Below are 27,336 nucleotides of genomic sequence, written 5' to 3'. Positions count from 1 at the left end.
CCTGCCTGGGAGCTCAGGTACCCTCACCGCCTAACCGGGGGTCCTGGAGTCTGCTGTTGAGGTGGCTCCCATCTTCCAACAGGCAGCTCCTCGCTTGCTTTTCAAAAACCAACATCCACAAAGCTGGGAAAGAGATGCCGCCGTGGCTCACACCAGCGCCGGGGAGGAATGAGGAGAAACTGCAGCCCGCCAAACTTGGGGTACGGTGGCGAGTCCCGAACGGCAACATGAAAGCAAACTGACCTTGTACGGTTCACGTGTCTGCAGCCTTAACAATTCTGCCAAAACCGAGTCAAGTTCAACATCAGGGCAGTGCGGGCCTCTGTCACCTCCGGTACACAGCCGGGGTTTTCCTGTGTGGCCTTCTCGGCAATGACCAATGGACATAAATAATGCCCTGGCTTTGAGGTTGGACTTGAAAAATGCTGATGGGTTTCAGTTACAAGGAAACATGTTGGCCCACAAGCTGCTCTTGTCCATTTCCTGGGAACCCTGGCTACAGACCCGAATGCCATCGGAGGGACAGGGCAGAGGGGGATGGGCAGAAGAGGCGCTCCTGCAGAAGGAAGGCCTGGGCCGCCTGCCTCCAGGAACTTTCTCCCACCATTTCCATCCTCTCTGCTGTCCCAGGGGTCTCTGACATGACAGCCCTCCTGGACCCTCATGTGTGAAACTGACTTAGGGGGCCGTCTTCTGGATCAAGCTGTCAGATCCTAATTCACAACCGGGGCCCCTCTTGTGGGTGGCTGGGGAAGCAATTTTTAGGCTGAGTTCCTCTGGGCCCACGGTGCCTGGCAGAGGGTGGGGGGCAAGTGGGTCACCTCTGGTCACAGCCAGTCGGCCAGGCTCAGCCTCCATCCGTTCTGTACGCGAAGTTATGAGCACGATTCTTCCAGACCCACCACTCCCCGCTCTGCTGGGTCCCTGGCCCGGGCCATCCAGTGTGTGTGCGGGTCTCTGTCTGGGCTACCTCTGGGGCACCAGACAGGGGATCGGGGACTTGCGTGGACACTGCGGGGGGGGGGGGGCTTCCTTGGGGAAGTTTCTGACGGCTCCTGGGAAACAGGCCTGCACGCTCCTCGCACCTCCAAGCATGGACCAGGGTCAGCAGTTTATACACCCTGGGAGCAGGTGAGAAGCGCAGTGTGGGGCACTCCTAGACCTGCTAACTCAGAACCTGCATCCGGATGACCTCAGGGGCTTCCGTGCACACCCCGGAACCCTGCACCGAGGCAGCCAGGCCAAGGTTTGGTCCCCGCCAGACCACCTGCCCTGCTCAGCCCTCCAACCACGAGCCGTGCCTCCCCCACCCATGGCTGTACTCGAGGGGTCCCGCGTGAACTCCCCCCACTCCTGGGATAACTGCTCGTGTGTAAAGTCTCAGCTTTCTTGCGGGATGAATGGTGCCCTCCAAAAGAGACACCCACACCACAACTCCCCATATCTGCGAGGAGGGCTTTATTCGGAAATGGGGGCTTTGCAGACGAAATCAAGTTAGATAAGGTTACAGAGGATTAGGTGGGCCTTATGCAGAATGATGGGTGTCTTCATGAGAGGCAGAGAGACACACAGAGAGGAGGTTGTGTGAGGGGGAAGCAGACGCTGGGGGGCTGTGGCCACAAAGCCAGGAATCCCTGGAGACCCCGAAGCTGGAAGAGCCGGGAGTGACGTTCCCCCAGAGCCCGGGTCGGGGTCCGGGTCCTGTTGACCCTCGACTTTAGACTTCTGGCCCCCAGAACTGGGAGAGAATCGATCAGTATTGCTTTAAGCCTCCCCCCACCCCAGTTTGTGGATGTCGGTATCAGAAGCCCCACCTGGGGCAACCAATGTTCCGTGTCCCTAACATCCACCAATTGATCACGACCTCAGCCAGGCCGGTCTTCCCCCGGTCATCACGGGATGTCTTCTCAACAATAAACCTCCTGACTCGGGAGAAAGGCTCGTGATGCACACAGGGGCCTCACCTGTGTGGGGCTCGAAGCCCATGTTGCCCCGGAGCGGCTCAGCCTCACACACTTGCTGGCCAAGGGGGAGCAAAGGGGGTCACACACCTCTGCGCCCCTGTGACCTCCACACCCTGCCTGGTCACAACTGCAGACGACCAGGCCAGCAGACATCTCAGGAGGACGGACTTCACCTGCCCCCATTCCTCTTGCTTCACTGTCCTTTTGCATCCCCCCATCCCTGCTCCTGGGCTTCCCTTGGGCCTCTCTTGCCATTTAGCCGCTAAAGAATCTGCCTGCAATGCGGGAGACCTGGGTCCGATCCTTGCGTTGGCAAGATCCCCTGGTGAAGAGAAAGGCTACCCACTCCAGTATGCTCGCCTGGAGAATTCCATCGACTCTATAAGTATAGTCTATGGAGTCGCAAAGAGTTGGACATGACTGAGCAACTTTCATTTCATTCATCCCTGCTCCTGGTCAAGCCTGTCCAGCTGGCCCTCATGTTGGGGTCCGGGGGACACTGGTGACATCTGAGGACATTTCTGGTTGTATTTACGAATGCTGCAAGATATCAAATGCCAGCACCGCCAAGGCTGAGAAATCCCACTTTAAGACTCTTCATCTTTTGGGGGTCATTGTTTGAGTATCCAATGGAGTCCATGGATTTCTTTCTCCCTGGGGAAGACGCATAAGCCCCAAATTCGTTTCACAATGGGCAAGGTGATGTGGCTGGGCTCTCTCCTAGGCTATCTTGTTCCCCAAACCCTCTCACTTCTTGTAATCAGAGTACCCCAGGAATGAGTCATCCCGGGCATCTCTCCGCTAATGGTGCTGGCTGGACCCGCACACACCCCGCACCCTGCCTGTGCCCGGCAGCCCCTGAATAGAGCAGGGAAAGGCAACAGGCTTCCTGGGGCCTGACTCATTTCAGGGGAAAGCTCAGGGTTGCAGCGGCCATGGAAATGTCGGTTATGATCTGAAGACACCACAGGAAGATGGCCCATGCTCAGCGCCAGCTTTTTGAAAGCTTGAATTGTCTGGTTTATGCCGCAGTAACATTTTCATCTAAAAAGGGCCCAATCAGGGACTTCCCCAGTGGTCCAGTGGCTAACACTCTGCCTTCCTATGCAGGGAGTGTGGGGTCAGTCCCTGGTTGGGGAACTAAGATCCCTGCAAGCCTCGAGGTGTGGCCCCCCAATTTTTTTTTTTTTAAAAAGGTCCAATCAACTGCTAAAAAACTTTTAAGGCTAAAGAACCAAATTATCACTGAAATCTGGGGTCACTGTGATGTTGTGATTTGTACTAATAATAAGAAATATATTTTTGGTCTTTGTCCCCCACTCCTGGCACAGAGCTCCTAACTCTGGGAATTTCCTAAGTGGGGAGAGCAATCAAGGTGTCTCTTGGTAGGTGAATGAGGTGACTGTTCAGAGAGTGCCTCCTTTCCAAAGGGGGGCATTGCTTGCCAGGGTAATGAAGCACATGGTTAGAGGATTGGAACTTCCAGTCCCTCCCCCACACCACCTCCCCCCACCACGTCTGGGAAAGCCAGAAGGGCTTCTGGTTGAAGCAATCTCCAACAGCCAGTGATTTAATCAATTGTGCTTGTGTGATGACTCCTCCATAAAAACCCCCAAACAGGGTCTGGACAGCTTCTGGGTTGATGAACACATGCAGATTTGGGGAAAGCGGGGCGTGGAGAGCTTGAAGTTCCGTGCCTCCCCTCCACACAGCCTGTCCTGTGCATCCCCTTCCATCTGCTGTTCCTGAGTTTATTACCTTTAACATTAAAGCTGTGACCTAGTAGGCAACATGTTTCTCTGAGTTCCCTGACCACTCGACAAATGAATAGAACCCAAAGTCGTTAGAACCTCTGAACGGTAGCCAGTGGGTCAGAGCACAGGTGACCATCTGGGCTTGCAAATGATGGCTGGAGTGGGGGGAGGGTGTTGTAGGGCTGGGCCTTTAAGCTGTGGGGTCTGGCAGTACCCCCAGATAGGCAGAGCCCACACTGAGTTACGTTGCAGGACCCCAGAAGGTGTCAGAGAAGGGCTGGGTGGTGCTGGGGGAAACAATGCGTGCATGTTGGAATTGGGAGAAGAATCCTCACCACTTATTGGTACAACTCAATCTTTTCTGGTGGCCATAACCACTGTCTTTATGCTTCATGTTTATTTCAAAGTCAGGAGTTTTAAAAAAGATATGTGTGGCGAAGGATTTGATTGGACTTGGAAAGGCTCTTCTTTCTCCTTTGTGAGGATGGCCATTCCATTATTTTATGAGCAATAATGATAGATGACTGAATATTCACATTACCAGTGAGAATTTCCCGAGTGCCAGACTCTAAGTTAAGCACTTTAGGATAAACCAGTGATGTAATGGCTTGTTTCCCAGGTGGCTCAGAAGAAAACCTGCCTGCCAATGCAGGAGATGCAGGAGACCTGGGTTCAAACCCTGGGTCGGGAAGATCCCCTGGCGGAGGAAATGGCAACCCATTTCAGTATTCTTGCCTGAAAAATTCCACGGATAGAGGATCTTGGGGGCTACAGTCCACAGGGCTGCAAAGAGTCGGACACGAATGAGCACCTGAACACGCACAGAGTCATGGAAATACTGTTGTTATCTCTGTTTGACAAATGGTGAAGTTTTGTTGTTGTTCAGTCATCAAATTTTGTCTGATTCTTTGCGACTCCATGGACTGCAGCATGCCAGGCTTCCCTGTCCATCACCATCTCCCAGAGTTTGCTCAAACTCATGTCCATTGAGTTGGTGATGCCATCCCACCATCTCATCCTCTGTCGTCCCCTTCTCCTCCTGCCCTCAGTCTTTCCCAGCATCAGGGTCTTTTCCAATGAGTTGGCTCTTTGCATCAGGTGGCCAAAGCACTGGAGCTTCAGCTTCAGCATCAGTCCTTCCAATGAGTATTCAGGGTTGACTGCCTTTAGGAATGACTGGTTTGATCTCCCTACTGTCCAAGGGACTCTCAAGAGTCTTCTCCAGTACCACAATCTGAAAGCATCAATTCTTTGGTGCTCAGCCCTCTTTGTGGTTCATCTCTCACGTCTGTACATGATTACTGGAAAAACCATAGCTTTGACTGTACAGACCTTTGTTGGCAAAGTGATGTCTCTGCCTTTTAATACGTTGTCTAGGTTTGTCATAGCTTTCCTTCCAAGGAGCAAGCGTCTTTTAATTTCATGGCTGCAGTCACCATCCACAGTGATTTTGGAAATAAAATCTGTCACTGTTTCCACTTTTTCCCTATCTACCATTTATTTGCCATGGAATGATGGGACCAGATGCTATGATCTTAGTTTTAAGCTAGCTTTTTCACCATCCTCTTTCCTCATCAAGAGGCTCTTTAGTTCCTGTTCACTTTTTGCCATTAGAGAGGTATCATCTCCCTATATGAGGTTATTGGTATTTCTCCCGGAAATCTTGATTCCAGCTTGGGATTCATCTAGCCTGGCATTTTGCGTGACATACTCTGCCTATAAGTTAAATAAGCAGGGTGACAATATACAGCCTTGATGAACTCCTTTTTTCATTTTGAACCAGTCTGTTGTTTTATATCTAGTTCTGACTGTTGCTTCTTGACCTGCATGCAGATTTCTCGGGAGACAGGTAAGGTGTTCCTATCTCTTTAAGAATTTTCCACAGTTTGTTGTGATCCACACAGTCAAAGGCTTTAGCGTACTCAATGAAGCAGAAGTAGATGTTTTTCTAGGATTTCCTTGCTTTCTCTATGATCCAAGAGATGTTGGCAATTTGATTTCTGGTTCCTCTGCCTTTTCTAAATCCAACTTGTACATCTGGAAGTTCTCAGTTCATATACTACTGAAGCCCAGCTTGAAGGATTTTGAACATTACCTTGCTAGTATGTGAAATGAGTGCAACTGTACAGTAGTCTGAAGCTTTATGTCTTGCGAAGGACAGGCAGAAGGTCTGGTGTCTGGCCAGGAGGGTGTGAATTATTGGACCCTGGGGTAGGGGGTCCTTTCAAACTTGAGATTTTGAAGTTGTAGTCAGGAAAGAGTGGCAGAGACAGAGAATGAATCCCCGGTGAACAGACAAGGCACCCGTCACACTGCACCCAGGATCATAGTTCCAGGGACAGGCTCCACCACCAGGCTCCCTCCAATCTCTCCTGCTTCTGACGGAGGCCACTGGTTCCTCCAGTTATAAAGGACACGCTGAAATCAAGCCTCTATAGTAGCCGCATTGTTCCAACAAAAGGCCACGGGGCTGGCTGGGTGGGACTGGGAAAAGCCAGTGTGAATGACTGCCCTCTCTCCCGAGCGGCCCCAGCTCAGGTCTAAGCCAAAGCGAGACAGAAAACGCTGAAGGACCAGCATATGCCTGTCTGCGGCTGCTGCGCTCAGAGCGCTTCAGAGACAGGCTCTCGGCCACCCGGTCAGGATCCAACCTTTGCGTCCTGACCATCAGAATGTTTTAGGTCCCTCACATCCTCACAACTCCAGTGGGAACCAACCCCACAGCTGAACTCACCGAGACCTGCCAGGTAACCAAAGCCCCACCAGAGGGGTGGTCCCTGCTGGCCTTGACCTCCGGGTCAAGGTGGAACGAGGGCCGTTAAGCATGTTTGGTTGCTTTCAGGCAAAATAGCATCAAAGTATGAAAGAGTGTTCATACCTGCTCCCCGGTCACTAGCTTTCTAGCCTGAGTACCGCGAAAACCTTCTCGTCACCAGACCCAAAGCGTTCACCATTTAAGGACTGGGTGGTTCTCATCGAATAAAACAGGAAACTAACACCACCTTCTGTTTTGAACGTTCTCGATGGACTCACGGCTCCCGAGGTCTACCTGCTGGCTACGTTCTCTGCTCTGAGCATGCTGTCAAGACTTCAGCTGATTCTTGGTTAACCTGCACAGCGACAGCTCCTCGGGCTGGGGGCCTGACCTCCCAGTGCTCACGGAAGGAAGACCCGCACCCCCCCGTGCACACAGAGGTTAAGCGGCCGGTGCGGGAGCACCAGCAAGTGCTCTGAGAAGCTGAGGGGGCGGACTGATGGTCCCCAGGGTCACCAAGGTCATCTCTGCACACTGGCGTGCTTTTCTGCCACCGGGGCAGCCTGCAGACCAGGTGAGTGGACCTTCTGCTTTGCCCAGGAAACATGCCCTGAGAAAGGCTCTCCGGCTTTGCCAAGGAGGGGAGCTCCGGAAACCAGTGTGACGACGGTCACCGAGTTCGGTGCACCAGGGCCCCCAGGGGATCAGCCTGGCCAACCTCCTCACTCAACAAGCTGAGAAACCGAGGCCCTGAGAAGCCGAAGTCGAGTGCCAGGGAGGCTCCCCGGAGAGTTTCATCCTCTGCCCAGCTTCCCAGGGGAGGAACTGACCGGAGCAGGAAATGAACCTCCCCCCCCCCCCCCCCCCCCCCCCCCGACCCCGTCATGGGGGAGGAGCCCAGCCCCTCCTCCGGGGCAGTGGTGGGGGCCGTCCGGCAGCCGCCTTCCCGCCCGCCTGCCCGCCCGTCCAGGATCAGGGCCACTTACATCCTCGTCCCGCTCCAGCTCCAGGCCGGCCTCCACCAGGTTGCCCTCGTACTCCTCCCGGCGGAAGCGCTTGTCATCCTCGTGGTAGTCCAGCGCCGGCGGCTCGGGCTCGCCCGCGCCCACAGGGCCCGCCTTCCCGGGCAGGGGCTGGTCCTGCCGGGCACTGCGGGCGGCCAGGCCCGCGTCGCCGTGCTGGGTCCTCCTGGCCAGCGTCCTGCCGCCCGAGGCCCTCTTGTGATGGTACACCAGGACATAGTCCACCTTGCGCTTGCCATCGCGGAAGTACAGGCCGTACTTGCACTCGGCGTCCGGGTCCACGGACAAGGAGTTCAGCAGCTGTGGGGAGGAGACAGCTGCTTGCCGTCAGGGGCTCGGGAACGGGCCTGCGGAGGGGAGCGCGTCGCCAAGCCACCGGCCACCCAACCGCCCGCCACCCCACGCCGCCCACTCTCTCCACTGCGGCCCTCTGATGGCGGGGGCTCAGACCGCCTGAGCATGCTGCAGAAGGCCCTGCCTTCCAGGGACTGGCATTCAGGAGGAGCCGTCCCTGCTCAGATCACATGCAGATGCCAACCTTGGATGCTCTCACGCAAAGGCGTCCTGGCTCTGCAGAGGAGGGGGGCGGGCTGCCTGGGGAGGACCAGCGGCTCAAACAGGGTGTGGAATCTGCAGGGCCAGCCCCTCTGGGGTGCTCCTCTCACACAGAGTCCTGGGCGGAGCAGAGCAGACCACGTCTGCTGGTCGTGACTCTGATGGCCAGGGAGCCTGGCGACGGCACGTCAAGGTGACCGCCAGCCTGTTAGAGCCCTCGCCTGGCCTGGCTCTGCCACCAATGAGCCGTGCGGTCAGGGGCCAGGCACCTGCTGTGTTAGTCTGGGTTCTCCCAGATCGACTCCCAGACCCTGAGTCGAGTATTTGGGCTCAGCGGGTGGTCTCAAGGGCCAGAGTGAGGGCAGAGGTGGCAGAAGTGGGATCAGGGGTCAGGGGAGCCGCACACACAGTTCTGCCTCAGTTTCCTCCTCCGCCTGTCCAGGGGGCCAAGGAGATGGAGCCTGTCGGGCAGGGCTCAAAGTCCAGGCACCCCCACGGGCACCACAGTGCATGGCTCTCAAACTCCCACGGGAGTCAGACGGTTGTCGAGGATATTAGGGTCCCCAGCAAGCTGGTCTCGGAAATAGGAGAAAATAAATAAAATCACACTGGGAAGAGGCCTCACTCTGCACCATTCAGAGTCCTCAGGGCTGGGCTGGGGCTGAGAGGCCGGGTCTATGGCCCGTGCTGGGAGGGCCGGGGGGCTGAGGGGGCAGAAGGAGGCCCGTCTCCCCTCCCCCAGCCAATGACAGAGACCACGGACCACCCCAGCATCTTTGGTGGGTCATGGGGGACAGGCGGGAAAAAGCTGTTCACCTCAGTTTGTCGGGGAAACTGAGGCCTGGTGAGGGGCGCCTGAGGCGACAATGCAGGCGGGCTGAGTACAGCCTGGAGTCCGCACCCAGGGACCCCCACCCAAAGGTACCAGGGGCCCGGGGTGACACTCCTTCCCAGCACGGCTACATCCACTCATGCAGTCCCTGCTCGAGGCCCACTGGAATCAGGGCTACTGGATCTCGAGGAAGTTGGGGCTCCAGCGAGTGAAGCAGTTAGCCCCGGCTGCCCTTGCTGACGCTTCATGGCCTGCTCCACTGGACACTGTTGGCATCACTGCAGCCGCCCAGCTGAGCCACGGTTCCAACCCCCCTGCTCCCAGAACCACAGGGAAGGTCAGGGTGGAGGGGGCTTTGGGGCAACGAGAGCCCCCAGGTACATGTAGGCTTGGTCCCTCTCCAGCTAGGAGCCCTGGGGGACACTCTACCTGCTCTGGGCTTCGGTTTCCAGCTCTGTAAAATGGGTGGGTAATGGAAGCTGCCCCCAGCAGCAGCGAGGAGGACTCCCTGAGTTAAAGAGCACCTGGCCTGGGTGGACCCTCCCGCTAACTCTTGGGACAGGCGCCCGAAGGCCATCCCGTCTCCCGGCCTTCCATCCCGGTGCCAATAGCAGGCGCTCATTCCCCTGGATATCCCAAGAGGGGCACGGAGAGCTGGCAGAGAAGGGGTTCCTCTCCTCACAACGGGGGTGGGCAGAAAAGCCAGAAGGCCGCCCAGGGACAGTTGCAGACACTGGCAGTGCTCAGGAGTGACGCTGCTGCCGGCAGGCAGGGTGAGCGCACGGGAGGCGGTCAGAGCCAGGTGGACACACGGGCCCCAGGCAGGCAGGGCTGAAGGGCACAGGGCCTGCTGCCAGCATCCTGGGCACACCAGACCCCTGCGTCTCTACAAGGGGCTCCTCCTTATTTTCCAAACGGGCAACTTAGATCTTCCGAGCTGACCCAGGGGCTGTGTGCAGTGCCCGAGGGCGGGAGTGCTCCTCCTGGTCTCCTGCCTGCACCATCCTCCCGTTTCCTCCCCCACCTCCCCCCACGGGAGTCAGGACGCCTCGTCCCCTCCTCCCTGTCTTTTTAAATGCTCAGCACTAACTGCATGGTTCTGGAATGAACGTATGCGTGTGTGAATGAATGACACAGGTGTGGGTTTTGCACATGGCTACTGGTAGGGGCCACCAGATCAAGCATACGGAAGCTGAGACCCAGCCAGACCAGAGTTTAGACACTGCACCCACTACCCAGCTCTAAGACTCAGTTTTTCCATCTGCAAAATGGGGACAAAAACATCTCCTCGACTGAGGTTGGGGAAAAGTGAAAGTGTTAGTTGCTCAGTCATGTCTGACTCTTTGGGACCCCTGGACTGTAGCCGGCCAGGCCCATCTGTCTATAAAATTCTCCAGGCAAGAATACTGGAGTGGGTGGCCATTCCCTTCTTCAGGGGATCTTCCTGACCCAGGGATCGAACCCGGGTCTCCTGCACTGCAGGCAGATTCCCTACACTCTGAGTCACCAGAGAAGCCCAAGGAAGGTAGAAAGATGGCTCCTTGAGCTGAGGGAAGAAGAGGTCAGGGGCCCAAGTTCCCCTTCACAGTAGGTGTGCCCTGAGCCAAACACCACGAACAGGGAGAGGCAGTCTACCTGTCTCTGCAGAATTCTTCCACCTGCCTCTTCAAACTCTTAGAAAAGGACCGAGGAGGAGAGTGGAGCCCTGAATCCACACCTTGGTCGCTGCACTGGGGCCCAATTCTTTCTTCATACTTATTTTTTTATTGCAGGATAGCTGATTGACAAGGCTGTGCTAATTTCTGCTGTGCGGTAAAGTGATTCAGTTATACATATACACATAGTCTTGCTGCGAAATGTTCTTTTCCATTGTGGTTTCTCGTAGGATATGGAACACACCTCCCTGTGCTCTGCAGTAGGACCTTGCTGTTAAAAACCTACATCTGCTAACCCCAGTCTCCCACTCCGTCCTTTCCCCGCCCCCTTGACAACCACGAGTCTCTTCTCTGTATCCAGAATCCAGTATATTCTTTAATATGGTTTCTTACCTGGAGTTGGAGCTCCAGGAACCGAATTCACTCATTCGTGTGCAACAGACCAAGTCAGGGCATGTCTCAATGATCATTCTAAGAGAACCTGCTACATTCACTTTTTCCAGAAGTGAGGAAAATGAAATTAGGGACCTGCAAAATTTTTTTCCATCTTGGGACTCTCTGAATTTCAAGTCCAATCTGAACATCACTCTGAAACACTTTTACTCCAAAAAAATTTACATGAAATCACCCACATTGCATATTAACTTATGATTAATGGGCTAATTCCGTGATCCATAAACAGATTGTCTGAAACAGCAGATAGAGAACTCACTCTTATCTCGCAGGCAGGCAGATGCCAGCATCAAGTGTCTGTCTCCGGGGTGTCTGGGCTTGTTGGGACATAGATTCAAGGCCACTGACAGCCCTCAGTGTGAAGGAAGTAAGTAGAAGCACTCAAAGATTAACACAAAGAAAACTTCATGAAATGAGTTGCACCCGCCAATCTGGGCTCTAACTTTTGCATTATCTCTTATACCTCTTACTACAGGAACAAGGAAATGACCTTTACCCTTGAACTTGGGAATGAGAATAAGGAGAGGCACAAGGAGACTGGGGCAGGGTTTATTCTGATTGCCGATGTAAATGATGTCGACACCCCCAGTATGGGATGCAAGTCTGGGAACCGGATGGGGACTTTCTGAAAGGCAGTCCACGCCCTCTGGGCTTCATCTGCTGGGAGCCGCCTTCGCTGGGTGACTCAAGGTAGTGAGTGAGCAACAATCGCTGGCATAAGCGGTCTTAGGGATGCCCTGGGAGGCTCTCCCTGGCACAGTGCCTGCCCAGCGGCACGGACAGGCCCCCGGCTCCCGGAGTCACTGCGTCCAGCCTCTCTGAAGCCCTCTCTCTCTCTGGTGGGACGCTGCTCAGCCTGCCTTCCTGTGGCCATGTGCTCCTGATTCACAGCCCTCCAAGCCCATCATACCTGGAACCTCCCCATAGTAAGAGCTGTGTGCAAAGGAAGACTCACCAGTCTCCTCCGGGCTTATCTACTTGTTTCTGGACTGCGGAGATTTTGAAGGAAGGGCCGAGGGGCCTCTCTGCAGCCTTTGTGGTTTGAGGGGAGCAGAGAGCTTCTAGATGGGGGTAGGTCATGGGTCCCTGAAGTAAAGCTCAGAGCCCAGGAGCCATCTGCTAAGAGCTCCTGTTTTCATTTCACCACCTGTCTCTCTCAAGTTGAATCCGATCAACCTCTGGGATGTCTGTTTCTCTTCATTATCTTGGCTGCCACCCCTATCTCATGCCTCCTAACCCCTGCACCCCTCCTTCCCACCTATGAGTCTTTATATACGCCACTTCTTTGTATGGAAGGCCCCACCCCACCCAATTATGAATATAACCGGCCCCCTCTCCTCCAGAATGTTCGTGCCTACAGCAGGCTGTCCGTGGAAACCCGCCTCTGTGTCTTGGCTCTTCCGAGCTCACCTCCCAGCTGGTGGGCGACACAAGACAGTCCTCTGCCCCCCTCTGGCCCCCACTTTTTCATCTGCAGGAACAACACCTACCCTCCACGGTTACTGAGAGAGTAAAATGAGTTAACACACAGCGACTGGCCTATCACCCTGGACACGTCCCTTGTCGCTGTCCTGGGTAACCTCCACTACTGCTGCTTGAGCCCCAGCTGGGCGGGGTCCCCTGTCTCGTTCCCTCTGGGGGTGCCCAGGATCCCGCAGGGCCCAGCACATAGCAGACACACACAGTGTGGGCTGAAGCGATAACCCCTAAGCTTTCAAGGCCACCACCACCATCTGTCCCTAACACTCCCAGCATTTTGGAGCAGGCCCAGTTGTAAAAGACACCCCAAAGTCCATGGGAACCCAGTTGTGATCTGAGGCTGGAGGTCTCTGCCTTTGCTGGAACACACGCCACAGGCACCTCCCTGGATGCCCCCACTGCCTCCGGCAGAGGCTAGAGAGGCAGGCAGGAATAACCCTGGACTTGGGCAGAGTAGAACAGGGCAGCTGGGGCTTCCGCACTTCCTGGGGAGGGGCCCGGGTGGTACTTGGGGGAAGAGGGGAGACAGGGGAGTCTATTTTCTGGCCCCAGAGCCAGCAGAGTCAGCGGGGCTCCCTGGCTGAGGATTGGTCTCAGCCCTTTCCTCTTCTGGCAAACTTTGTTTCAACTTTATGCCAAAACCCTCAGGGGCGAATTCTGACCTGGGATCAGAGGCGACCCCACTAGGGGCTCGTGGTCACCTGATCGGGTGGGTGCTAGCCCACGCGGCCTGGCTACCATCCAGGCCAGGCCCAAACGCGGGGTTGGGGACCCCAGCCAGCGCGGAAAGACCGACCGGCCCCGGCGCCTGCTGCCCGGGGCTCGGGGAGCTCCCAGGCCGGGCACCCCGCACGGAGGCGCGCGGCTGTGACCCGAGGCTGCCGGCGCGGTGGGGCCTGGAGGCTGCCACCCTCCCCGGGCGAGGCGGCTTCCCCACCCCCACCCGTTGCCCCAAATCGGCACCAACGGGAAGGGAAGGGAGCGTCCCATCCCGGCCCCAGCCGCGGGCTCGGGCTCGCGCTGCGGCTGCGGGCGGGGACTCGGGGCCGGGGTGGGTGGGCGCGTGCCTGCGGCGGGGCCCACGTGCGCCGCTGGGCGCCCCCCAAGCGCCTAGAGCCCCGTGGACCCTGCGCCTCCGGTCCCACCCTCCCCGGGCGCGGCGCAGGTGCGCGGGCCTCCCTGGCGATCGCGGCTGGCGGCCGCCCGCACTCACCGTGCCCTCGGACGGCAGGTAGCCGATGTCCTCGATGGCGCAGATGTTGATGATGTGGACGCTGCGGTCCTCGGCCGGGAGCGTCGAGTACTTCTCGTTGACCCTCATCGCGGCCGCCTGTGCGCCGGGACCGCCGGGCGGCGCGCCCTCCCCATCCACGGCCCCGGCGGCCTCTGCAAGCGGACAGGCGGCGTTCGGGCGCGCTGGCTCGCAGGGGGCCGGGCCTCCCGCTCCGCCCGCCGCCCGCGTCGCCCGGCCCCGGCCCCGCGCGCCGCGGTGCAGGAGCGCCCACCCTGCGGGTACCGCGCCCGCTCGTGCCTGGACGCCCCGCCGGCTTCCTTCGCCTTCAAGAAAGATACCAGCACTGTGCGCTCGCTTATGCCGGGGCGGCGGCCACGCGGGTCAGATTTTCCGTAGAAATTTAAACACAGGAAGAAAGTATTCCATTCCTGCGGGGCCCCTCCAAGTTTTATTTTTATCCGAGGAAAGTGCCCCTCGAGTTGCTTTTGAGGGAGGCCAGGGTGTCACAGCAGGGAGGGAACGTCCACCAGCCCCCACCTTCAAGAAAAGGCTCGGATTGTGGTAGTCCTGCTGCGGGCTCACCTTGCCGCCGAGAGAGACGCTTCTGAGGTTGGAGTCAGAATGCTCTCCCTGCCCCTTCCCGCTCCACCCCTGGCTGACTCCTGGTGGCCACTCAGCTCTCACCTCCTCCAGGGAGCCTCCCCTGCTTGCTGCGTGCCTGCCCTGTCCAGCCCCTCCCCAGAGCCCCCACTTACTGAAAGTTTAGTACTCTTGTGCCCAGGCACGAGCAGAGTCTGGCCCGGTCCTCCTGTTGCAGAGGGGCTGGGGGTTTCAGAGGCCAAGGAAGGGGGCGGGCCCCTGCAGAGCTGCCTCCTGGGGTTATCTCTGCTACCTCCCAGAGGGATGGGGAAGGTGGCTTTGATCTCTCTCCTCCCTGGGGTAGCAGGGGCCCCGCCCGTGGTAGGTGTTCCTGGGTGCATTTTTAATCCTCCATCCCTGCAGGAGGGGGATGAAGGTCTCCAGGGGCAGCCATGCTCCGGTTTAGCCTTTGGGGTCCACACTAGCAACCCTGCCCAGTGGGAATGATGTCTCCTTTTTTCCTGCCTCTTCATTTCCCGTTTGTTCCTCTAGGTATGTACGGACCAAATGCCACTTCCTCCAGAAAGCCACCCTGGACTGCCCCTCACTTAATCACTCAGGCCCAAGAACGTGTCTCTACCTTGACGACCGCACTTTCTTTACTCCGCTTGGTTTAGCGGTGGCTTCCTACAGTTGCTACTGTGACACACTCCGTGGTGTCACAGAGTTGGACACCAGTGAGCAACGAGCACTTTCACTACTTTCATTTTTTTCATACAACCAGCTGATGCTCAATAATTGCACGGTCACTGAGGAACATTTGGGGTCTACAGAAATGATGACAAGCTGCCTTCTAAAGTCCTGGTGGCAGCAGCCTGTTTTGGCTCCAAGAATGGATTCTGGGATCAGACAGGATGGAGTGGGGGAGATGGGGTGGGGTCTGTTCCCGCTCTGGCACTGTCCAGCCCTGTGACTTTGGGCAAGTCTCCTTAAGCCTCATGGAGTCTCCGTTTTTTCCCATGAACATCTAGTGTGTGTGAGCTCAGATGGGGTGGTGGAGTCGGGGTGGGGTCTGTTCCCGCTCTGGCACTGTCCAGCTCTGTGACTTTGGGCAAGTCTCCTTAAGCCTCATGGAGCCTCCGTCTTCTCCCATGAACGTCTAGTGTGTGTGAGCTCAGTGTTGGGTTGGGGGCAGCGCTGGGCAGTGGCGGCCACGGTTACTACTCCCGTCATCTTCTCATTGCCGTGACCTTCTCTCCTCCCCCATTCAGGCTCAAGTCTGTAAGTTTCTTGAACTTGGAGAAAAGCAAGAAGGTTACTCCATCCTTGGGCTGGCCTTGCCAACAGGAGATGAGTGGCCCTAAAGGATTCTGTCTACACCTTGGACAGCTAGAGTGGGTTTGGAGAAGTGCTCTAGGCTGCCCAAGGTCCCGCCGCAAACAGTGTTTCACGGTCTCTGCCACACCTGGGAGATCTTACCCCTAAAAGTTCAAGTTTTCGGGGTTGGGAACACACACACACACACACACACACACACACACACACACACACACAGAGGATTATGTAACTTCATTCATCCTTGTTGGTAAACCACCAAGATTGTGTAACCCTAAAGTATCATCTTTCTAAATTTATTTTCAAATGGCGAAGAGTCTTGCTGGAGTCTATGAGATATTGTTTGTGAAGAAAGAGTGAAAAGGTAATTCCTCAACTCTGGGTACATTGACATTTCCAAACGTTTGGGAGGTGATGCTTGACCGCTGACCCTGGACCGGCTCTGGGGCTTTGTGTCTGAGACCTGGGGGCTGCAGGGTAGGGGACCGTGTCTTAGGCTTGGCAGCGCCGCATGTCCTCCCAGGACAGTGCTCCCCGTGGCTTTACCTCAAAAGCTGTGTTTCTCCTCTTGTTTCTGTGGTTCATGACCTAGCATGTTCAAGCTATCTGCTTGCCTGTAAAGCATCCCTTTCTTTGCTGCACATCTGTAGATTTCCCTGTCCTGCTCCCCTCCCTCATCTGTTTCCTCCTGTCCCCTCTCCTAGTCTTCCCAGGAGGATGGTTTAGGGGTGTTTCATCAAGAGGAGGGGAAATGCCCAGAGCAGGCACACGGATGGGTCAGCTAGGACCAACTCTGACTCTGGGCTGCTTACGGCCTGGACCAGGGGCGGGGGTGGGGTCATGGTTCTTGGATCTGGGGATTCCAGGGACCAACAAGGAGTAAAAACAACATTCCCCTCAAATCAGGAAGGGGGAGATGGGATTCTTCTAGAGAGATACCTCCAAAGTAGGAGGACTTCTCACGTGTGCGTGCTAAGTCGCTCCACTTGTGTCTGACTCTTTTCGACAACATGGACTGTAGCCCGCCAGGCCCTTCTGTCCGTGGGATTCTCCAGGCAGGAACACTGGAGTGTGTTGCCACGCCCTCCTCCAGCGGATCTTCCCGACCCAGGGATCGAACCCGCATCTCTTGTATCTCCTGCACTGGCAGGCGGGTCTTTACCACCAGTGCACCTCTGGGAAGCCCAGAAGGACTTAAAAGGGTGCCTTGTGTTCTGGTGATGCTTTCTCCTCCTGGGTTCGCTGCCTTCCTCTGTCTCATGGGCCGTCACGTTGGGATTCTGTCTCTCCTCTGAGTCGCTAATTGCTTATACAAGGATTTTCTAGACAAACTGTTGCATCAATTGTGTGTTTTCTTCTTTTTGACTCCGTGATTCTCACGGTTAAAAATCCACGGGGACTGGTTCCACCAGCAGGGTTAATTCTCGCTCACCAATTACTGAAAACCGGCCTCATTAACTTTTATTATGGGAAGTTCTGGACCTCCCGGCTTGCTGTGTTCCGCCACCGTGCTGCCCTTTCCTGTCACTGTGGTGTCACCCACCATCGGGCACTTTCGGCTTTGCTGACATTTTTAATAGTCCCCAGGAGCGCGGGCACAAAGTGTCAAGGAACACAGGAGAGGAGACTGAGCTCACGGCTGGGTGAGTGTCTCCTCTGGAAGAAGCTCTAGAGGGGCTCCTTTCCACTTTGTAACATGTTTCGTCTCCTGGGTGTCGGGTGTGATCAAGAACGTCTTGCCGTCTGCCTGCCTAGTGCACATGTCTGAGCCTCACCGGGCAAGCAAATCAAGCTTTGCAGGGCAAGCAGAAGAGGGCATGGTGAGCCTGGGGCAGCGGTCATTCCCGCCAGGATCTCTCCGACACGGCCCTCTGCCGGGATGGGGTGGTGGGGATGGGGTTTCTCCGCTCGGCTCTGAGCACAGCTGGAGCTGGACTGTGATTTGCCTGGTGGCGGTCCTGTGCCCTGTAGGATTCTCAGCAGCCTCCCTGACTCCCTCCCACCCCCCCACCTCCCCAGGGTGACAACCAACGCGTCTCCAGACGTGGTCAGGTGTCCCCTGGGGGCAAAACCGCTCCCTGTTGTGAACCCTGCTCCCAGGTGTCAAAGGAAGACCCAGGAGGTTGATCTTCCCACCTCTATTTCTCCGATGAGAATGGAAGCCTGGCGAGGTGCTTGGCTTTTTATTAGAGGTGCACGAAGTGGGAGTTTGGGGTTGTTTTTAATAAAATACACAGATGCCTCCCCGCCCCCCCCCCCCCCCCGAGCTGCTCTTATTTGGTGGAGGGGCTGGCATAGTCCAGGACACTCCAGGCTGCTCTGCCCCTCAGTTCTGGCCACGCCTGCTTGGGGAGCCTTCTTCCCAGGATGGATCTCTGCGCTCAGTGGTGCTAAATAAATGCTGTTGAGTCATGGGCTTCCCGGGTGGGGAGAGGAGCTTGGAAGAAGTGAGAAGCTCATGACTCAGGGCTATTGTGAGCGCAGGGCCCCCTCATCCTCTGCTAGCTGGGCCCCTCGCCCCCGTCACCTTGGAATATCCGGTGGGCAATCCCTGTAGAAAGAAATGAATGCCCTACAGGTATATGACCTAACCTGCTAAAACTGACTCGGATGTAATTATCCCCAGGGGAGACATGCCTGGGGCGTTTATAACTGAGATATGGTGGGCGGGAGACTGGACCCCTGTCATTTCCTTCCCTCGAATGATGTCAGAACCCTGAGCAGAAGCCGGCAAGCTGCAGCTGGACGGGGACACTCTGCGGGCATGGAGGCCGCCAGCTCAGGGCTCTGGACCGTGGCCAAAGCATGAAGTTCTGTCTGGGGGATTTCCCCCCACGACAGAATCCATGGATGTTGTTTCCATCAGCGGGTTTTCAGACGTTTTAAGTGTTTTATTAACCCAAGGCTCGCCTTTTGAGAATTCCTAGGAACTCTAAAAACATGCCCAGGGTAAGTTAGAACCCAGCTTCCTCACCTCCTCCTGGAAGCCCTTCTGGCTTGACTGGCATTACTCATCTCTGTTCTGCTGCCTCCGTCCAGGCACTCAAGCCCATTTCTGCTCCACCCTCCTCATGTCTTCTGCTTTATTTCTGCACTCTTCACCACCCCTCCTGTCTTTGGCACAATATAGATTTCCCTGTTTGTTTATTTATTTAACAAGCAGTGGGGCAGTACTTACTACAAGCCAGCGGCCTGCTAAGCTCTCTGCAAATATTAACTCGCATTCTTACAGTGATTACAACCAGCTGCAAGTGGATTCACACAGATGTATTCACTACCCCCCACCCCGACCCCGCCTGGGGTCCTTTTTTGGAGATTTGGGGAGAAGTCCAGACCAAGTTTCCAACAGCTCCCTTCACACCAGTGATCCTACAGTATCATGACCTGAATCCCCATGATGACGAAGCTTGGGCATTAGAAATCCCACCCACCAGGGATAGGATGCAGGATGCGACTGGGCCAGCCCTGGACCACCCTGCCCAGTAGAGTGTGGAGACTCTGCCCACAGTATGCTGACTGCCCGCTTCTTAAAATGAAAGCCCCATCCAAAGGCCTAGTGCTTCTTCTTGGGGCTTGAAAGAATAAAATAGCATCAGGCTGCCCTGCTCTGAGAAGCAGCCATTTCCTTTCATCAATGCTCCCCAAGAGAACAAAGGATTTCCAAGTCCCATGCACAGGTTGCCCTCATCTGGGCTCACCATATCAGGCGAGTCTTCAGGATCATGGAGCCCCTGAGAGATGGGAACCAGGAGCTCCGGCAGAAGGTGGCACGAATCCCCAGGCTGCAGAGCTGGGATGTTGCTCAGCCAGTGCCCTTGGGGTGTGTGAACCCGGAGAGTTGCTCTCACCCACACAGCCCAGCCGCCTGCCTCTTCCAAGTGCACGCATGCACGTGTCGAAGTGCATCACACCTTTATTATTGCCTGCTGCGTTCAGTGGCCACACACAACCCTCTGTTTCCCTAAAGACCCTCACGTCACAGCCTGGGTTGGCGACCTGAGTCTCCTTCTAGAGCAGATCCTCTTGGACTACCCTGTGTGACCTCACATGGCTTCCCCAAAGATCAAGCAAAACCAGAAATCCTTGGACGGAAGACCAGGCTTAGCTGTCGTTATGGGAAGATGCTGGAGCTTTCCTGTGAGATTCCAGAGTCAGAATAAAAGATCTGGGTTCTTGTGGGGCCACGGCCTTTCCCAGGAAAGCTCGCCGTTTCTGTGGTCGTGCCTTCACTCGTGAGTGGTTCAGGGCAGAGCTTCCGTTTTGTGTCACGACCTCTGCTAGGTCCAGAGTCTGCATCCTGCAGCTGAGCTGCGGGGCTGCAAGCTTCTCTTGGGTACAAGCTCACTGTGTCCTGTGCTCTGGGGCTCGCCCGGCTGAACACCCAGCCCAGAGCAAAGACCCGATGTTTTGGGGAGTGTGAAAGAGCAGATGAACAAGGGTACCAGGTCTTCCCGCCCCAGCGCTGGTGGTCAGAACTTCGAACCTCCTCCGGGTTTGGCGCCCTGGAACTCATCCTCCTGGTGCGACTTTCTAGTGCGCTAAAGGAGTAGATTTTTGAGCCTTACACAACAGCACTGTCCAGTAGGAACGTGATGTGAGCCACTGGCAATCTGCAATGCTGAAATAGCCATGCAATATTTCAGTTGTCAAGTCATGTCTGACCCTTGGAACCCCATGGACTGCAGCACGCCAGGCTTCCCTGGCCTTCACTATCTCCCAGATTTTGCTCAAATTTATGTCCACTGAGTTGGTGATGCTCTCTAAGCATCTCATCCTTTGCTGTATTACAAGAATAAAAATCATCAGGGGAAACTGATAAAATACTGTATGTAGTTTGTTCCATAAAATGTTATCTTTTCAACATATGATCAGTATAAAAACTGTTGAAGAGCTAGTTGACATTCTTTTTGCCCCATAAGAATTCGAAATCTAACATGTGTTTTATGCGTACACAGCATATCCCAGTTCAGACAAGCCCTGTTTTAAGGGTCAGATCCGCGTGTGGTCACGGGCGAGGTTCTGAACAGCCCAGCTACGAAGCCTTTCCTTATTATGCAGGGCAACTGTGTAGGATGGCTGTTATTTCTGCTTTATGTTTTCTGTGTTTTCTAAGATTTCTGCAATGAACACAAGTTAGTTTTATCACCCGGAAAAGGAAGACTATTATTAAAAGCTCTGACACACCATAGAGCCTGCAGGGTGATATCAAACCCTTTTGATTGTTTGAGGAAAAATGGCCACTTTAGAAAACCACCTTTGCTCAGGGCCAATTGGAGACACATTCCTAAAATATTTTGACAGTTTAGTCTTTAATTGCAAACCTCTCTGATTATATGGCTGGCCACACAGGGTTTTTAGTGGAGGAGGAAAGAGAGCTCTCTACTTGGAGACCTGAAAGGCATCACCTGACCCACCACCTCCGCGGTCCTCAAGCTAAGCACCAGTTCAGTACATGTGAACCGTTCATGCCCCTACTGGGCGTGGGAGCAGATGTTGTCTGAGATCCTGGCTCAGAGCGTGGGGTGGGGTGTCTTCTGCCTGCTCAGAGGGCTCCTCGACCCCTGGGCTCCTGCCCCTGCCTCTTCTGATAGCACTGCCTGGGCTGAAGCGGGAAGGGGCCATTCATTCACTCACTCACTTATTCACTCATTCATCATTCACACACTCATTTATTCACTCATTCATCATTCACGCACTCATTTATTCATTCAAATCACTCATTCATTCACTCACTCGCTCATTCACAGATGCACTCATTCATCCATTCACCTACTCACTCTCATTCATCCATTCACTCACCCGCTTGCCCATCCCTGCACTCGTCCTCTGGTTGCCTACCCCATCCATCCATTTCTGTTTGTGCAGATTTCACCCCACCCCCCACCCACTGCATAATTCCCTTCATTGTCTCGGTTCTTGTCTGCCCCGCCCCCTCCCTTGGCTAGAATGTCAGCTCCAGGCTATTTTGTCGTGATTCATTCGGTGACTTCAGATTTCCGTGCCTGAAAATGACACCAGAAAGTAAGCCACAAGGATCGAGGGCAAAGGAACAGAACTGAGCCAGTCGTTCAGTGAGTGTGGGCCCCAAAGCAGTTTCTGTTAAGATGTAAAATATTTGGAGGAAGGGAGACAGTGAGAGAGAGGAGCGTCTGTGTAACCCACGAGGAATTCACTTGGCCCCTTCAACCTCTGCGCACGCGCACGTACGTACACACACACACACACACACACACACACACACACACACACGGTCACACAGAGACCAACTCATCCTAAAGCATTAAAAATGGGCTCACAGTGTGTAACCTCCCCCTGAGGCAGGAGGTAGATGGGCCACCCACCCCGGAGAGCTGCTGATGTTCACTCCCCGTCGAAAAGATAAGAGACCACGTATTTCTTATTCTCGAAGTCAAGGAGACCTTCCCAGCTATAAAGTTCCTTGGAGGTCAAAAAGAGAGGGACATCACCCAAAGTAAGTGATGTCAACTACCCGTAGGCCGCTTCGCCAGAATCCACCTTGACTGAGAGGTACGCGCACATGGGAGGTTCCTGAGGTCAACCAAACACGGACCCAGAACCAGGCAAAGCAAGGCGACCGTTCAAAGGAAGTGAGGAGAAGTCGCTCAGTCGTGTCTGACTCTTTACTACCCCATGGACTGTAGCCCACCCGGCTCCTCCATCCATGGGGTTTTCCAGGCAAGAATACTGGAGTGGTTTGCCATTTCCTAATCCAGGTGATCATCCTGACCCAGGGATCGAACCTGTGTCTCCCACATTGCAGGCTGATGCTTTACCATCTGAGCCACCAGGGAAGGCCCAAAGGAAACCCAGAAGAAATGCCCCATACACGTGATTTAAACCACACGGGCACGACTCTCCCTCTGAGGTCCCCGTGTGTCTACACACATACTGTACTCTTTTTCTTTCTGATAAATACTTAACTTGTTTCTCTACTTTTCATCTTAATGGGAATTCTTTTCTGCAAAACCAAAGGGCCAGGGCCTTGTCACTGACCACTGGTCTAGCGGCTAGGATCTGGGGCTCTCTCCACTGTGACCTGACCTCAATCTCTGGCTGGAAACTGAAGCCTCACTTCAAGCTGCTGCAGGCTGAGGCCATGGAGGTCACTTCCTCACACTTACATGGTCCACCCAGAAGCTCATCCCCACTGTAACCCAGATCTTCCAGGATCTGCAGTCCTGCAGATCTCAGAGGGCCCAGGCCTGCCCACTCTATGGTGCCCACACCCCTGCCTACAACACCATCACTTCCCAAAGCGGTACCTGAGAGCCAATTTCTCTGCTTGGAGTGTGAGAATGATTACATCTGAAATAAGGCTTTTTAGAAAATCAAATGTCTTCTTTTTTGCCTCCTGCTCTGTTGAAGCTCCAATACTTTGGCCACCTGATGTGAAGAGCTGACTGCTTGGAAAAGACCCTGATGCTGGGAAAGATTGAGGGCAGGAGGAGAAGGGGCCGACAGAGGATGAGATGGTTAGATGGCATCATGGACTCAGTGGACATGAGTTTGAGCAAGCTCCAGAAGATGGTGAAGGGCAGGGAATCTAGCATGCTGCAGTCCGTGGGGTCGCAAAGAGTCAGACGCGACTGAACACCAGCAACACCGGCGACGACAACCACCCCTTCCGCCCCCCCCTGAAGTGGCAAGAGAGCCCTTTGGAAGAGGAGTTGTTAATTAACTGATGTTTTAGTCCACAATTCTTTTCTCAGGGCAAGCTCCTGGAGATGTTTATAACCATCCCCTTCTCCCTCCAGCTTTCTTCCTATTTGGCAGAGAGGCTGACCTCTGACCTCAGCCCCAGACCCCTCCTCTTGCTGGAGAACTCACTCCCGGTTCCCCGCAGCCACTCTTGGAAGAGAAAGCCCACCTGGGCCTTCATCCGGAGGACATCGGTGCTCCCAATTCCTTCTGTTAGGCAGTTAGAAACAAGGGGTCCCAGAGGGCGGTTAGAGGAAGCAGTGATTAGAGGAACCGTGCAGAGGACGAAGAATGGGAAAGCCCACGAAATCGGACACGCAGGCCAGAGGCAGACCCTCCAAGGAAGGCGAGCCCAACACACCCCTTTGCCTGATTGGCCCTGAACCCACGCTTTATTTACATTCCCTCCCCTGATTGGTCTTGGGTACAATCCTATTTTGCATGGGACAGAACCAATCAGGGTTCCGGACGCTTAGGGGAGGGAACAAAGGACGTAAAGAGGGAGACCTGGCCATAGTGGGACCACGCCTCTGGGGGTGGGTCTGCTCCCGTGTCTTGAGTATGTACTGTTTGCTGCTTGCTTAGCAAATCTTGTCTGCCTGAGCTGTCCTGGCCTGTCGTTTCAATTCTTTGCTAAGATGAGAAAAGAACCGAGGGGAAAACACCAGCCTGATAATTTCAAAAGGAAAACAAGGGGAAAAAAAAGACTCTGGATGGTGTCCTGAGATGGGTCCAGGCCCTCGTGAGCAGATAAGCATCAATCGCATTGTGAGGAAAAGTGTATTGAGGGGGGCGCTCTGCCTTCCAGGGGGAGACCAAACTACTCAGCCACCCCACCCCCCCCAAGCTGAGAATGGACAAGGGCCTGTGGCTTTGGGCTGGGATCCCGGCACACAGCCTCCTGGCCTCGGAGCTGGACGGGCCTCTGAGGCTGCTGTGACATCTGTGGTCAGCTTGCAAGGGAGTAACCAGGTGGCAGGCCCCACTTCCTTCTCCTGTCATAGCCTTGTGGACTTCAGGGACCATAAGAGGAGACTGCTCATCCTCAAATGAGGGCTGAATCCCCTCTCCATGGCCAGACACTTGCTAATGGCTTCACAGGAGTGACCTTTCCCCGTGGGTCCCTGCTCAGGTATCCCCTTTCCAGAAGGCCTTCCCCATCCCCCAATCCCGCCCTTTTGCTCCAAAGCACTTGTCACCTGACTGTTTTGACTTTCTCTTTATGCCAAAGACTCAGGGCCCCTATCTGTCACTCTCTGAGGTGTTCTCAGCACCCGGCAAAGCACACACAGCAGGTTGTAAAAATATTTGTAGAAAGTGTGAAGGCGTCCACAGACCTCAGCACCACGCAGAGCAAGCCGTGTTGCCACTAACAGGTAATTCTAATCTGATTCAAACAACCCCTGAGTCACCTGCCTTGGCTGCAGGAGGCCTGGAATCTTCACAAATGAGTTCTCCCCCAGGAGCCAGGAGGATGGAGGGGCCATGGGAGAGAGTCCTGGGGCCTCTGGTCCAGAAGCCGCAGGAGCCCAGGGAGCAGCCCTCATCAGATCTCTGACCTGCAGGAGGGAGGGAGCAGGGCTGGGCTCTCCAGGCATCAGTGCTTCCAGCTGGCCCTGGTGGTGAAGAATGTGCCTGCCAGTGAGTTGTGGGTTTGATCCCTGGAGCCAGAAGACCCCCTGGAGAAGGGAATGGCAACCCACCCAGGTTAGCATTCTTGCCAGGAGAATCCAATGGACAGGGGAGCCTGGTGGGCCACAGTTCATGGGGTCACAAGGAGCAGAACGTGATTGAGTGAATGCCGTCAAGGTCCCACTGCATGCGGTTAGGGAGCTGTGAGCCCCAGACACAAGCAAGAAGACAGGTCTGTCCACACAGAGCTCTGCGGTCACCCAGGGAAGTAACAAAACCTGGGGAGAAGCCTGGGGAAGAAAGAAATATCATGGTAGGTTCTGGAAAGTTCTCCAGAGCCAGTGGTTCTCAGCTGAGCCCTAAAGGGTGACTGGGAACCAGGAGGATAAAGAGGAGGGGACGGCTGCTCCAGGGAGCGGGAAGGTCTGCAGGTGCGGGCGCCAGGGGTCTGGGAGAGGAGATGGTGAAGCCTGGAGGGGAGGGAGGGCAGGGGGAGAGCCGAGGCTGCCGGTTCATCCATCGCATCAGTGTCCCTCCACCCTGGCCGTGTTGTTGCACCCCGGTCCCCCTGAAGTTACAAGGGGACACACGCGGAGCGTGGGGTGGGCAGCTTCCCGTGAGCGGCCACAGTGGCTTCATCACAAAGGGGACATTCACAGCCACTCAGGAGAGGGAGACTTTGGGAAGATTTTGACAACCAGACTCTGTTTTCATGCCAATAAAAGGATTTCTAATGATTGTCTTGCTGCTTCTTTTTTAAGAGCAAGGGGGAGGGGGGTGGATGGGTGAGGGACCAAGCCAGCTGAGTTGGTGGGCGGGGTGGGGTGGGCACCTCCTGCCTCCTGACAGTGGTGCGGCTGTGCCTCGGGGGTCCCTTCATCCACCACCCACCGTGGCGTGGATGTCAAGATGGTGGGCTGGCTTCATCCCTGTGCCTGGAGATATTTAACATTCTACAGGAGAGCACACATCTCTGTTTCCAGGCTTGGGAGACACACAGAATCAGCCCATCGTGGGAACGATGTCCAAGATTTAGCCGGTCATCCAACAAAGCTCCTGCATCTCATCCTTGCCCAGACAAGCAGCCACACTTCTCTCTACTCCCTGTCCTTGATTAGGCCATGAATCACTCTCAACTGCATGTTTTCAAAACCCTGTGTTCTGGAACACGGACAGATGCAAAAGCCAAGTGAGGATTCGGGGTGTGCGGCCCGGTGTGAGTGAGCGCCCAGGCTCCAGAGCGGCCATCCCAGGGCGCATCCCCCTCCATCCTTGCTCTGTTCTCCTGTAACCGTGAAGGTCTGCATTGCAGCCCTAAGCGCTTCACGGAAACAGCAAACCTCACGGGAACAGGAAACTACTGACCTATTTCATGCTCTTGTTGCCGTTCAGTCTCTCGGTCGGGTCCTTCTCTCTGCGACCCCATGGACTGCGGCACGCCAGATTCCCCTGTCCTCCACTGTCTCCTGGAGCTTGCTCAAACCCATGTCCACTGAGTCGGGGATGCCACCCAACCATCTCATCCTCCGCCGTCCCCTTCTCCTCCTGCCCTCAATCTTCCCCAGCATCAGGGTCTTTTCCAATGAGTCAGCTCTCCGCATCAGGTGGCCAAAGTATTGGAGCTTCAGCTCCTGAATCAGTCCTTCCAATGAATATTCAGGGTTGATTCCCTTTAGGATGGACTGGTTGGATCTCCTTTCAGTGCAAGGGACTCTCAAGCGTCTTCTCCAACACCACAGTTCCAAAGCATCAATTCTTTGGCGCTCAGCCTTCTTTAATATCCAGCTCTCACAGCTCTACACAACTACTGGAAAAACCATAGCTTTGACTATTACTAAAGAGTAAATGGCTTTTTCTTCGCACATACTTTTACTAGGTGAATGGAGCAACCAGCATCAGGCCCACAGACATCTGTGGGTGGGGGAAGTGGAGGAAGGGAAAAAACTTCCCATGGCAAAGGGAAAGGGAAGACAAGTTAGGGAGAAGAGGGAAAAAGGAAAACCTTTATTTTCTGTTGGTCGGACCTGGACCCAGTCCTGCTCTGGCCACTGCCTCGACTCGAGGCTAGCATAGACAGGGAGGGGCCCACATCTGTCTGACCTCTAGGGGCAATTTTAAAGCTCACCTCAGTCCAGGGCATCCTGCTGAAAAAATCTCTCCAGAGCAGAAATAGGGCCAAGAACAGAGAAAAAGTGCTGGAGCCCAGCAAAGGGCTCACGATGGGGATGAGGAACCTGTTTCTCAGATAAGCATCTGGCCTTGAAGAAGTATTCCTCCTCTTCTGTGGGGCTGAGGCCAGAGAACCAGCCCTGGGGGCAGGAAGGGGGTGGGAGAGGGGCGAAGGAACCACTGAGGGGTCTTCCCAACA

At 55.1% G+C, this 27,336-nt stretch overlaps 1 protein-coding gene across 8 annotated transcripts in view; it reads right to left on the bottom strand.

Moving 5' to 3' along the window:
- Positions 1-27,336, bottom strand: part of ANO1 (anoctamin 1) — a 186,300-nt gene that overhangs the window by 81,074 nt on the left and 77,890 nt on the right. For 4 of the 8 annotated variants that reach the window (XM_070457800.1, XM_070457802.1, XM_070457803.1 and 1 more), the window contains exons 1-2: positions 13,683-13,850; positions 7,460-7,795 (exon numbers count right to left, since the gene is read on the bottom strand). In XM_070457800.1, coding sequence (XP_070313901.1) covers positions 7,460-7,795; positions 13,683-13,790 — 444 coding nt within the window. In that variant the 5' untranslated portion in view covers positions 13,791-13,850. Of the gene's footprint in view, positions 1-7,459; positions 7,796-13,682; positions 13,856-27,336 lie in introns of those variants that run through there. The other 4 variants (XM_070457797.1, XM_070457799.1, XM_070457801.1 and 1 more) reach the window with 2 other exon arrangements.

The sequence above is a fragment of the Odocoileus virginianus genome, chromosome 28 (assembly GCF_023699985.2).
Source record: "Odocoileus virginianus isolate 20LAN1187 ecotype Illinois chromosome 28, Ovbor_1.2, whole genome shotgun sequence".
In the NCBI taxonomy this organism is placed as follows: Eukaryota; Metazoa; Chordata; class Mammalia; order Artiodactyla; family Cervidae; genus Odocoileus; species Odocoileus virginianus.
The sequence above is the reverse complement of the archived record's forward strand: the minus strand, read 5'-3'. Positions and strand labels throughout refer to the sequence as shown.